Raw genomic sequence first — 13574 nt, 5'->3', positions numbered from 1 at the left:
TTGGTCTCTGTGACAATTGGATTTTAAAAATGTTGGGTTGTCATAAGAATCAATATTAACACTAAAGCTTCACTACAGACGCCTGTGATAACTGTTACAGCTGTTTATTCTACACTCACCGGCCACTTTATTAGGTACACCTGTCCATCTGCTCGTTAACACTTAATTTCTAATCAGCCAATCACATGGCGGCAACTCAGTGCATTTAGGCATGTAGACATGGTCAAGACAATCTCCTGCAGTTCAAACCGAGCATCAGTATTGGGAAGAAAGGTGATTTGAGTGCCTTTGAATGTGTCATGGTTGCTGGTGCCAGAAGGGCTGGTCTGAGTATTTCAGAAACTGCTGATCTACTGGGATTTTCACGCACAACCATCTCTAGGGTTTACAGAGAATGGTCCAAAAAAGAAAAAACATCCAGTGAGCAGCAGTTCTGTGGGCGGAAATGCCTTTTTGATGCCAGAGGTCAGAGGAGAATGGGCAGACTGGTTCGAGCTGATAGAAAGGAAACAGTGACTCAAATCACCACCCGTTACAACCAAGGTAGGCAGAAGAGCATCTCTGAACGTCGAACTTTGAGGAAGATGGGCTACAGCAGCAGAACACCACACCGAGTGCCACTCCTTTCAGCTAAGAACAGGAAACTGAGGCTACAATTTGCACAAGCTCATCGAAATTGGACAGTAGAAGATTGGAAAAACGTTGCCTGGTCTGATGAGTCTCGATTTCTGCTGTGAAATTTGGATGGTAGGGTCAGAATTTGGCATCAACAACATGAAAGCATGGATCCATCCTGCCTTGTATCAACGGTTCAGGCTGGTGGCAGTGGTGTCATGGTGTGGGGAATATTTTCTTGGCACTCTTTGGGCCCCTTGGTACCAATTGAGCATCGTTGCAACGCCACAGCCTACCTGAGTATTGTTGCTGACCATGTCCATCCCTTTTTGACCACAATGTACCCAACATCTGATGGCTACTTTCAGCAGGATAATGTGCCATGTCATAAAGCTGGAATCATCTCAGACTGGTTTCTTGAACATGACAATGAGTTTACTGTGCTCAAATGGCCTCCACAGTCACCAGATCTCAATCCATTAGAGCATCTTTGGGATGTGGTGGAACGGGAGATTCGCATCATGGATGTGCAGCCGACAAATCTGCGGCAACTGTGTGATGCCATCATGTCAATATGGACCAAAATCTCGGAGGAATGCTTCCAGCACCTTGTTGAATCTATGCCACGAAGAATTGAGGCAGTTCTGAAGGCAAAAGGGGGTCCAACCCGTTACTAGCATGGTGTACCTAATAAAGTGGCCGGTGAGTGTATGTTCTATTCTGTTTCCGAGACTTCCATGGAGTTGAATAGACTTTACAGATGCATGGTAAAAAAAAATTTGCTTATATCTGGTGATTGTTGTATTTATCTTTTATATAATTTAGAGGGGTTTCATTTGCTGGAGTATTTGATCGTGATTTTTATATGTATTCGAGATTTACACTGTATTTTCACTGACAGATTTTCTAAGCCAACAAGTAATCATGTAAAACACATGAGTAATTATTCGTTTGCTCAAAAAAACCATAACGAAATAAATGTACATAACTTTCTGTGTACACTTGTATATTAGATATTAGTATGTCACATGTTCTCACCTCAGAAATCTGTTCTGTCAGTCTCTCAATTTCATTGTTCTGCTCGTTAACATAATTAAATAAGGCAAAGTTGCGATCCTCCACTGCAATAAACCAAGAAGATAACAAGATAACATGATATTGCATAACAGGGGATTTACTCCATGGGAAGCAAAATATACCACATTTGCAATGTCCTTACACATCTGTTACATTTCCTATAGTTCTGCACAGTAGCTAATTGCTGTTAAAGTAGGAGAACTATCACTCTGCACAAGAAGACTTTGTGCCTTAACTCTTTCATGTCCATATTCTTATTTAATCCCATGCTGAGCAAGTAAGAAATGTCAGTGAAACAAATCTCAGCTAATACATTGTTTTCCTTCCTTAATAAAATTTGCAGGTCAGGAGCAATATGTGTTTTACTCCTTTGCATTCATTTGTCAGGAAATTAAATGACAGTTATTGTGTGTGACACCATGCTAACATCTAAAGAGAAGAAAATCCAGCACTAATTGACAGCTGGCCTTAAAAATATATTGACAGCGCTATTTCTTTTATTTTTTTATGACATGACAAGCATGGAGGGTTATTCTCAAAGGAGTTAACTTAAAAAGGCAATATTTCTCCAGTGTAAGCACATATTATGAATGAACTGAATGATTAGCCAAAGTTACAGATGAGACTATACTATATCTAAAGGTTAATTTTATTCCCATAAAGTTAAATTAACCTTTATTTTCCTACAGCTTGGGTGTATTTACAATAAAAAATTTTTTTACTTGAGTCTATATAATATATGGCAAATGGTTAAACCCAATATAATAGGTTGGCGCTTCCGCAGGCACATTTACTTAATTGACAGAAAAAGGATCTATCAGGGAATCGTTGAATGAGAGATGAGGAGATGCTCAGCTATTGTCAATGTTGTAAAATAGAAAGAAAAACAAGGCTTGGCGTGACAAAAGTGCCGGAATGAGCAAAACGGCATGTCGCTGAAAGTTGCTGATGTTTCAAAAAAAAGAAGAGTTTTTGGTGAGTGGCACTTCTTTTACCTTTTTTCCTGTTTATATATATGTATTATGTATAGAAATCTTACCATCCTCTTACCATCTCACTTATCAAACCATTCTGCTATATACACATCTGAGACATTTGGATGGAAGGAGTAAATACCTGATTTTTTTTATTAGCCAACATTTACCCTTCTAGCCTGAAGTCCCATACAATTGCCTATACATGGACTTGAATCAGTTGACCAGGAGCATCGCTTTAAATGAAACCTACCATCATGGATATACCTACTAAGGTAGATCAGGTGGCAGGTTACAGTAATGCCTTTTGTAATGAAACTTTTTGTGCCTCAGAACTTAATAAAACTTTAAAGGGGTTGTCCGAGTTATGAAAAAAAACTATATGTGGCCGGGAGCTTGCTGCCTAAAACAATAAAGATGTACTTACCTTCCGGTGCCCTCCAGTATCCGCTGCATTCAGCTTCCAGACGGACCCGACAACCTTCCGGCCCCCATACACAATGCTGTGTATAGGGACGGATAGGTGTACCCGGCCGGCCGGAAGCTGAGTCCAGCGCTGCTCCGGCGGCCATGTTTGTTTACATGGCGCACGGACCGGAGCAACAGCAGTGCTGGATACCGGAGGGCACCGGAAGGTAAGTACATCTTTATTGTTTTAGGCAGCCCGCTCCCGGCCACATATAGTTTTTTTTCAAAACTCGGACAACCCCTTTAATCTGAGCCTACTGGGGCTTGGAACTGCGCCATGGAGTGGGAGCGATGACAACTCCACGCCCCAGTAGCCTATTTTGATCCCTCTTACACCAGTCTTCAGCGTGCAGCTTGCAGCAGAACTCCAGCTTCCCAGATGAGCTTATCACAGAACTCCAGCTTCTTAGACAAGTGCATGGAGCTTCTGGGAGCTGCGGGCTGGAGACTTCTTCTAACGCAGAAGTTGTAACCCAAAATTGATTTTCACTATATCTTTTGTCGGTTTTCTGGTAGAGGTTACAGTAAGCTTGGGCAATAAGGGGTCTGGTGCACCCTAATCTTTGCTGCACCCATTTTTTCTAATGGTGTGCACAAGAAACTGCAAATTTTGCCATGGATGCCAGCAAGATGCTGTTCAAACTATCCTTTAAAAAAATATATAGTTTCATTTTTGTTTCTCCAACAAATGAAAGCCTGTTGTACACAATGTTGCAGTTATAGTTTTGCTGCCCAGCTTGTCCTCTATGAATTTTTATTACTACAAAGGAGGTCATTACTGTGGAATTCTTTATTTGTAAAAGTATATTTTCCCCCAAAATGTGATAATCTAAATCTTCTTAGACAGTTTTCTTTTTTCCTAGGCTACCTTTAAAGGAGAGAGAAAAACATTTCAGTCACCCTGGGGCATCTGAACCCAAGAAGAAGAAACTGCCATTTTAAATTATAAAGACAAGTAAACATATTTTAACCTTGTTTTCTGTCTACGTTTTAGCAACTTGTAACACAACATTTATCAAGCACAGTTTCTAAAGTTTTATTGCTGCAAGTGTGGTTTCAGACTCACATGTAGAGTATATTGTAAAACAGCTGCACAGTTTTTTTTTTAACCCCTTAGTGAAGCGGACTGAAAAGGCTCTAGTGACCAGGCATTTTTAGAGAATTTTCGTAAGCGAGAGTTTAAGCCCCATAACTTTTTTTTTTGCATGCTAACTTAAAATTTTCTTTTCAGGACACATAGAGCTAGTTAAAACATAATAAAAAGTATTTTTTTTTGTAATTTCTAGTACATATTTTATTACATTTTTAAATTAACTCAAAATTAACATTATTAATGAAATAGTAGTACTAGTCTTTCGCTTTACATACATTGCATAAATGACATGCACTTTGTTATGATGCATCCATCAGCTGTTTTATACTTTTTGTAGTTCACGCAGTGCCCAACTTAAGAACACCAGATTTACAAATGACCCCTAGTTACAGACAGACCTCTCTTCCCACTATGACCGCTAGTGAAGCTCTCAGGCTGCTTTACTTTAGTCCCAGGCTGCGATGATCAGCTGTAAGGTGTCTGTATTGAAGCTTTATTGATAATCCCTGTTCCCGTGATTTTGAAAATCCAATTGTCAAAGGGACAAAAAAAATGGACTTACAATTATAGATTATACATGTTCCAACTTACATACAAATTCAATGTAAGAAGAAACCTAAAGAACCTATGTTGTACATAAGCCGGGGACTGCCAGTAGTTTTACTTCTATGGATGGTGTATGCATTTGGAGACTAGAGTAGACAGGAGGCTAACCATAACTCAGCTGTGTGAGTGTCCACATAGACCTGGAGATGGCCCTGAACTCTACAATGCCAGTTAAGAATGGAGAGAGGACAATAATTCTCACATCCAAAAAATACCATGCCATTTAGCTGATAGTAATGCTTTGGAGGCATAGTTGATAAGTGTAGTGTATTCATTAAGGGATTTTTATTTATCATGCAGTAATATTATTTATGCAGCTTTTTTAAAATAAGTATAAAAAAAAGAAAAGAAAAACTCTACCTACTCCATCTGTTATAGCCCCAGCTACATAGTTCCACTTGCTGCAGCCCTCTTTTTAATGGCGCTGTCTTGTGTGACATTTTAGGGCAGATCACCACTGTAGCCAATCAGTGATGACTTTGCAAACAGGAGGCCAGTCAGTGACATGCTATGCATGTACATAGAGGTCAACTATGTAGCCTGTGATCTGCTGCAGTCATCTGTTTTCAAATAGTGCATTACAAGAACACTGCAGCCCAAGAACAGAGGCAACCATGATAGAGGAGACGGACATTTACAGCATGTTGTACTCATTTTAATACAAAGCTGTATTAAAGCAACTTTTAACTTCAGTAAACAGCTCAATTAACAGCTACAGTACTCCTATCCTTGACCATTCAGTTAGGTAATGTCTTATTGTGTTCTTATGTTAATGGAGTGGTTTATGTGAGAACTTTAAGGGATATGATTGATTAAAAGTTAAATGTGTACCTTTTCCATGATCTCTATGCACAGTTCTTGTCATCCATACATAGAGGAACTGTTGAGTCTTTGGCTGAGGGACAGAGAGAACTGGGGACTGGGAACATCAAGTACGGAACCCAGAGATATGTTCAGTAACCTTTTACTTCCAAAGACACTTAAAGGGTTCCTGTCAGAAGATTCTTCTCTATTTATGTTAGGGAATGATTGACAGGTCTCTTTCTATTTGTGTATATTGAGAGCCTTATCAATTTTGCTGTGCTGGTCAGAAAGAATCTGAAGGACAGCCACCTTCCAGATTCTTCATGTGCCCAGCATTTCTAAAACATCAACAATTCAGAGCTGGGCCTCCGTCACATGAACTTGTGCAATATTGGGCCGCAAACAATGATAAACTGGTCTGATAAATTGGGGCCCATGTACTATTGGCATGTCAGGCACATAGAAAACAAAACAATGTCCGTGTGCATGAGGTCTTACATATAGTTATAATGAAATGGTTATGTGTGTTTCATTCTTGTGGTAACAATACAATGAGTTTCCTGACAGGTTCCATTTAAGCATTTATCTACCAATGACACTATTTTTAGACCCCAAAATGTCTTTTTCCTTTCTTGCCCATCTGCATTGTTACATTTTCCTTTCATACCTTTAGACAGAGAACCCCTTTGAAGAATAAAAAAGTAAACATTTTATTAGAACCGTTTTAAAACAGCCAAAACGTCCTAATACTACACCTTCAATGAATTTGTTGACAAGTATGTCAAGGTCATCTTCACCAGTGACGGACTGGATTTGCTGGAAAGCTTGTTCATAGGTCTCAATAGTGTCTTCTGTTGGATCCCTCTTTTTTCTTTCTTGCTCCTCTTTTTCTGTTTGATAAAATGGAAAAAATAGATTATACATAGTTGTGATACTTTCAAATAGTCTAACAAAATGCTGGGGGATTTATTGAGACTATTGTATCAAAAAGACTTCATCTTCTGGCAGGAATTAGAATAATTTATAGTTAAAATTATTTTTTTTTACCTCATGTGAAGCATCACCCTTGCTATGTCTGCTCTCCGGAAAATTGGAGTAGAGAGCACAACGTTAAAGTGTAACAAAATGTATAGAACTATTTTTTTTATAAATAAAAGTGCCAATAATATTTGTAACATACTTGATCAAAGCAAATGCTTCTGTGAGCTATTTTCTTTCTATCTTCTACCTGCATATACAGTAAATAAAGTTTTTCCTTCATACATAGATAGTTGATAAATAAGGATAAGTTGCAAAAGTTTTTTATGACTTAACTCCTTATAGCATTGAATTATCAAGTGAAATATTCTCTTGGGCTGTAAAGGGTCAGACTTAAGCCACTATTCTGATCTATTTTCTATATATGGACATGTAAACTGTTTTCTGAAATACAGCTTACTGGAGGAGAAATAGAAAAGGGAAAAAGATTAAGTGTTTTTATTTGAAAAAGTTTATTACAAAGTTTACTATTATGAACTGAGTTACACTATTGATTATGCTTCCTATTGCATGAGTCATGAGTTTTTCCTGCATGAGTTTCAAGGAAGAAGCTTACATCTGAAAGATGATTAAAGCTAAGAAAAAAAATGCATTGTTGCATAGCTCTCTGACTGAACTCTGAATGAACTTTCAACTAGTTGAATTTATAGGGAACCTGTCACCACACTAATCCCTCTAAGCCCACAGACACTACCCCCTTCTGTAATATGTGCATTCCCTGGAGGTCTTTTTCATTGTGCGCAGGGCAATTCCCACTATTGTTCCCACTATTTTTCAGCCCTTACTACCCTCATTTTATACTTCAATGGTGTTCATGTCCAGCTCCCAAACCAAACACAATGCTATTTTTTTTCTTTTGGGATCATGGGAGCTGGTAATTTCCTTTCAAGGGCAGTATGAAGAAACAAAACACATGTACTAAATTGGCTGGATTGCTGGATTCTAAACACTCTTCTAAATAATGTGAAAAAAATTAAAAACTTTAATCATATTTTCTATTTTGAGGTCAACAAAATGTTGTTAAGTTACCAGAAAAATACTATTGCTTCTGCCGTAGTTCACTGTGAGTCAGTCGACACATCTCTAGCTGAGCAGCAATTTACTAAAATTACCTCTTCTGCGTCGTGCGTCTAGCACTTCTTCACTGATTGAGCGCTCCTGAGTCTTAGTTCCCATAAACTCCTTGAGTCTGCGGTCATGATCAATAATGCGTTGTAGCTCCTTAATTTCTGCTGTGTGCTGGTTCAGGTCTTTTTCAGCCCTTTCCTTCATCTGTAACATTTTAGTCTGGGCTTCATCCCTTTTCAGCAAATGGTAGGCGAAAATAAAATTATTACCTTAATTTTGTTAAGGAAAGGTTGTCAACACCTGATATGACATATGTATATCACACAGTATGAAGTATAAAATAATAATGAAAACGAAGTGTAATTTTTATGTAGCATAAACAAATAATATTCATTGAAAACAACACAGCCACTGCCCCCTGCTCTGAGTCACTACAGGAGCAGGCTTCTAGTGAAATATAACTCTGCTTCATTGCCACCAATTGGTAAGATCAAAAAAGATTTTGTCTTGACATTTTTTATCACCCCATCTTGACAGAGAAAAATCAAATGTAGATATTTTTGCTAATTTATTAAAACAAGAAAACTGAAGTCACATGGTTATAAGTATTCAGACCCTTTGTTCCGAATTGAGTAGAAGCACCTTTGAGCTACATGGGAAAGATGCAACAAGTTTTTCACAACTGAATTTGGGGATCCTCTGCCATTCTTTCTTGCAGATCCTCTCCAGTTCCCTAAGGTTAAATGGGGAATGTTGGTGTATAGCAGGGGCGTAACTACAGCGGTAGCAGCCATAGCAGCCGCTATGGGGCCCACAGTGTCAGGGGGCCCCGTCATCCGACTAAAGAATGAAGAATGTGCACTATTATATACATATTGTGCTGCACATTGTGGTATATATATTGTCTATCTGTGTGTATCTGTGATGTGTATATCATGTATGTGTATATGGTGTATGGTGTGTATAAATACAGTACGTTATGTGTGTATGTAAGCTGTATGTCAGTATATGGCACTGTATGTGGGTATATGTGAGGCGTATATACGCTTTATATGTGTGTAGCAGTGTATAAATATGTATGTATGAGTGATGAACTGCATGGTTATGTATATAGGAATGTAATATATGTCTATTTTTAAGCCAACAGGAGGTCCCCTTCAGAAGTCTGCTATGGGGCCCTGCCTCTCCTAGTTACGCAATGTAGCAATATTCAAGTCTGTCCAGAGATGCTCAATTGGGTCTAGGTTAGGGCTCTGGCTGGGCCAGTCAAGAATGGTTACAGAGTTGTTCTAAAGCCATTGCTTTTGGTCATTGTCTTGCTGGAGAGTGAACCTTTGGCCCAGTCTGTGGACCAGAGCAGCTGAAAAACAACCCCATGGCATGATGCAGATAGGTGATGAGCAGTGTCTGGTTTTCTCCACACATAGCACTTAGAATTAACATCAAAGAGTTCAATTTTCATATAATCAGACCAGAGAATCTCATCTCTCATAGTCTGGGAGTCCTTCATGTGTGTTTTTTTGCAAACTGCATGCAGGCTTTCTCGCACTGAGGAATGGCTTCCGTTGCCACACTCTGCCACAAAGCCCAGACTGGTAGAAAGTTGCAGTGATAGGAGAAAGTTCCACAATGTCAACTATCTCCCTACTACATCTCTGGAGCTCAGCCACAGGGTTCTTCTTAACCTCTTCTCCCACAGTTTGACTGGACGATAAAGTCGAGGAAGAGTTGTGGTCATCACAAACTTCTTCCATTTAAGGATTATGGAGGCCAATTTGCTTTTAGGAATCTGGAGTGCTGCAGAAATTATTTTGCATCCTTGGACAGATCTGTGCCTTGCTACAATTATGTCTCTTTGGGCAGTTTCTTAGACCTCATGATTCTCATGTGCTCTTCCATGCACTGTAATCTATGAGTCTTATATAGACAGGTATGTGCCTTGTGTACATTAATAAGCAAAAATAAAAACTTTTGATCTTTCCAATTCGTTGTAATGAAACAAAGAGTGAAAATTTTAAATGGGGTTGAATACTTTACGTACCCACTGTACATCATAGCAGTTTGAGAACATTCCCCAGTGGAATATAAAAGCATTTATCACAGTCATGCTGCTACAGTCCACACAGAGTTACTGTATCGTTATACAGCTCTCCAGGTCAGCTGAGTGAATCTTACAAATTAATCTATAGATTCCCGTAGGTGAGAGGCATAGATCAAAATTGTGCCACAAGTTATTTGATGACAAATCAGACAACTATCATAGGTTTTTCCTGACTTTTTGACTTTTAGCTCATTTTTATAGTAAATTGTAAGTATTGAAATGGCCACTATTTGATCCCATGTTGGCCAACTAGGGAGGGATATTTTATAACCTTACTGGATACTTGTGGAGGGTATTTATTTCTGTTTTTAAACAGTGAGCATTAACATATGGAAATTTCAACCATCTCAGCCTTTTCTTCATGCAACAGCAATGGTGGTAACACAGATGTATAGTACCTGGCATCATAAGCTGCAGAAGACTCATCAATCACAATACCTATTTCCTTTCGGGTTTGAAGCAATTCCTTAAGAGAATAAATAAACAATAAATAAGTATTATAAAGCACATATCTAAGCCATTTCCTTCTGTATTATTCTAAAATTGTCAATTAACAATTTCTGGAGGGCAACTTTTCAGGAAAAAAATATAGCTTCTTTTGCTTTTTTTAATGTTTTGTTTATGTTATTACCTTTTCAAGTCTTTTATATAGTTGATCAAAACGAGAACGTTCAATTCTCAGTATATCAATCTCTTCCCTCATCTTGGAATTTTTAGACAGTTGTAGATTAAATTTGGTCAAAGCCTAAATTTCAGGAAGAAAAAATAATAAGGAATAATTCACAATATTCATACTCCATCCACCAAAGCATGAAAATTCAGGCATTGTCACTAGTGGCAACTATACTGGTCAACTTGATAGTACACATACAGTTTTGGGGGAGGTTTTTGATGTTGATGTTTAAAAGGGTGGAATCAAGAGGAATGGAAAATATACAAGTAGTACACGTTTGAGTGTGTGATTTCAGCCCAAAAGAGATACAGAAAGCGAAGACAAATGTTGATGACACAATTAACCACTGATTTACGACAATCAGGGCCACTATCAGGGGGGAGGAGAGTAGTGGGACTCCCATCACGAGCCCATCCAGGAGAGGGGGCCTGAGCCCTGGAGTCCCAGTATTCCCCCTCATCCCTGAGCTTGAATGCTAATTTGCAGCAGAGCACAGCAGCTTTCAGGTGGAGGAGGAGCTCCATTGCTGGAGAAACGCCTTCGATCAATCACCAGTAAGTGATGGTATTACCCCATCATTCTGCACTCTCTCCCTGTTCTGTGACTCTCTGTTATCTTCTCCTATGAGGGCAACTATATGTCTGATTTATCATCCTGTATCAGATTTTGTGATATATCTGGTGCAGTTTAAGGTTGTCTCATTCTTCTTAGTTCTGGTCCTGTATTTATGTAGCAATCTTGGTTCTGATAGTGTATCTAGTTTGTAAGCTTGGTTCTAGTGCTGTTTCTATGCAGCAATCATGGTTCTGGCTAGAGATCTGTTCAGAAACCTTGGTTCTGGTCATGTATCTAGGTAGTAACCTTAGTTCTGGTAACGTACCTATGTAGTAAGCTTGGTTCCACTTCTGTATCTATGTATAAAGATTGATTTTGGTGCTGCCCCCATGGAATATTTTTAGTTACCGCATTTTCCGGACTATAAGGCGCACTTAAAAGCCTTGGATTTCCTTGGAAATCCAAAGTGCGCCTTATAGTCCGGTGCGCCCTATATGAGGGCAGCGGACCCTACTTACATAGGTCCCCGCTACCGGAGACAGCAGATCTCCAGCGGGAACTGCAGACCACGCGGCACGAACAACTTCTGCTGGAGATCTGCTGTCTCCGGTAGCGGGGACCTATGTAAGTATTCCATTCTCCACCTCCCCCTCACCTTCCCCGCTCACCTTCCCCGCGTTCCGCGTCTCTTCTCGGCGTCGCGTCCCGTCGGGTCTCCGCTCCGCCCCCGGACCTCCGCCACGCCCCCGACCCTGCGCCTTATAGTCCGATGCGCCTTATATATGGAATTATTACATATATAAGGCGCATCGGACTGTTGCGCCTTATATTCCGGTGCGCCTAATGGCCCGGAAAATACGGTATGTTATTTTACATTACTGATAACCAATGTTAAAGTTGCTGTAACAAATTTGATTTTATGTACTGTTCATTATTAACTTAAGCAGTGGTTGTCTGCAGTTTTGTGATAACAGGACACCAGAACTGTATTTCAAGGTGCCACAGTTCAGAAGATATAGCCGACTAATGTTTGCCCTTCAGCCTGTCAGCTGAAGGCAGAATGTATAGTATAAGTAGCTACAGGAAAGACAGAGCTTACTCTGCATGCGTAGCTGAATCTGGGCAAAGGTGACAGATTGGCGCTTTACATATTTTTAACATACATTTCATTTACCAAACTATTCTATCATGTTAAAGGACACCTGTCATCAGGTCTCTGTCACCAATTCTTTCACCACTACCTGTTGGAGCAGCTCACAAGTATTCCATCCCAGCCTTTATGTAGTGAATTCATATACTAATTATTCTAAAATTATTGTTTCTTTGTTATGTAAATGAGGCAGGGCACATGGAGAGAGAAAGTGATGTCACCCCTGTTACCAGTATAGGAAGGCATTGCTAGTGCTCATGCTTTATCTGCTGACATGCTCTCTTCTTCCAAACACATGTGAGAGACACAGAAGTACCTGACATGTTCTGCTATACACATGTGCTGAATACACACACATGCTCCAAGGGTGGTGGCCACCAGAACCACGAAGCATATAGATGAGCCAGCACCAGGAGTATCACATCATTATATAGGCTTTGCAGTCAAGCACAGGAGGGTTGTGGCTGTGCCTCCCACTCATGAATAAGCTGGACAGATGAATATGATAATGATTCATTGGACCTCTCTCAGGTCATTTGCATACAGCTTTAGTACCTGATTGTTTAAGTTTACAGACATGTTAAGGGACAGTTTAGGGATAGGGGTAATGCTTTATAGTTACAGTTTATGAAAATATATTTAGTTGTGGCCAGCCTCTCATCTCACCCTTCTTAGTGTGGACACCTCTCATCTCCCCCTCTCTTAGTGTGGCCCCCTCTTATTTCCCACTCCTTTTGTGGTCCCCTATAACTCTCAACTCTTTACCCCTCTTATTGTGGGCTTCGCTCATCTTTTTCCCCTTATAGTAGCCCCCCTCATTTTGTGGGCCCCTCATAGTGTGGGCCCCTAACTTATACGCCCCCATTGCCTGCTCTCATCTCACCTCTCATTGTCACCCTCTCTCTGCTTTGCAGTGTAATTAAAAATGTCAAACATCAGATTCTTACCTCTCCCTGACCCCCAGCAGCTCTCCTCTTCTTTCTCTGCTCTTGTGTGCAGTGATGACATCATAATATGGGGCCTGCCAGCCTTCTGCATAAAGCAAACTGAGAGGCACAATGATGCTGTGGGGAGCTGACATCATTGATTTCAACTATGTGTTCTGAGGATGCAGAGGGAGTTGAAGTCTTGGATGGACTCGGCACAGGTCAGCAAAGGGGGCAGAATCAGTGACCACCGGTGGGGCAGTACATCCCTGTGTACCAATGACCCTTAAGTAGAAAAATGGTTAAAGAAATATGTTCCTCTGCCTTTCTTTCTTATTCAAGAAGTTTGTGGAAAGAAGATGCCGCTCCCCGCAAACCATTAACAGTTAATTGATAAAGGAATCAAAAACCACATCTTCACTCTGC

At 39.9% G+C, this 13574-nt stretch overlaps 1 protein-coding gene across 1 annotated transcript in view; it reads right to left on the bottom strand.

The window, feature by feature from the left end:
- ODAD1 (outer dynein arm docking complex subunit 1) overlaps nt 1-13574 on the bottom strand; it is a 152983-nt gene that overhangs the window by 48722 nt on the left and 90687 nt on the right. The window contains exons 6-10 of the mRNA XM_072110462.1: nt 10476-10589; nt 10243-10310; nt 7788-7975; nt 6393-6527; nt 1654-1736 (exon numbers count right to left, since the gene is read on the bottom strand). Of these exons, the coding sequence (XP_071966563.1) occupies nt 1654-1736; nt 6393-6527; nt 7788-7975; nt 10243-10310; nt 10476-10589 (588 nt within the window). The remainder of the gene's footprint in view (nt 1-1653; nt 1737-6392; nt 6528-7787; nt 7976-10242; nt 10311-10475; nt 10590-13574) is intronic.

Source organism: Engystomops pustulosus, chromosome 6 (genome assembly GCF_040894005.1).
Source record: "Engystomops pustulosus chromosome 6, aEngPut4.maternal, whole genome shotgun sequence".
In the NCBI taxonomy this organism is placed as follows: Eukaryota; Metazoa; Chordata; class Amphibia; order Anura; family Leptodactylidae; genus Engystomops; species Engystomops pustulosus.
This window is presented reverse-complemented; position numbering and strand designations above follow the sequence as displayed.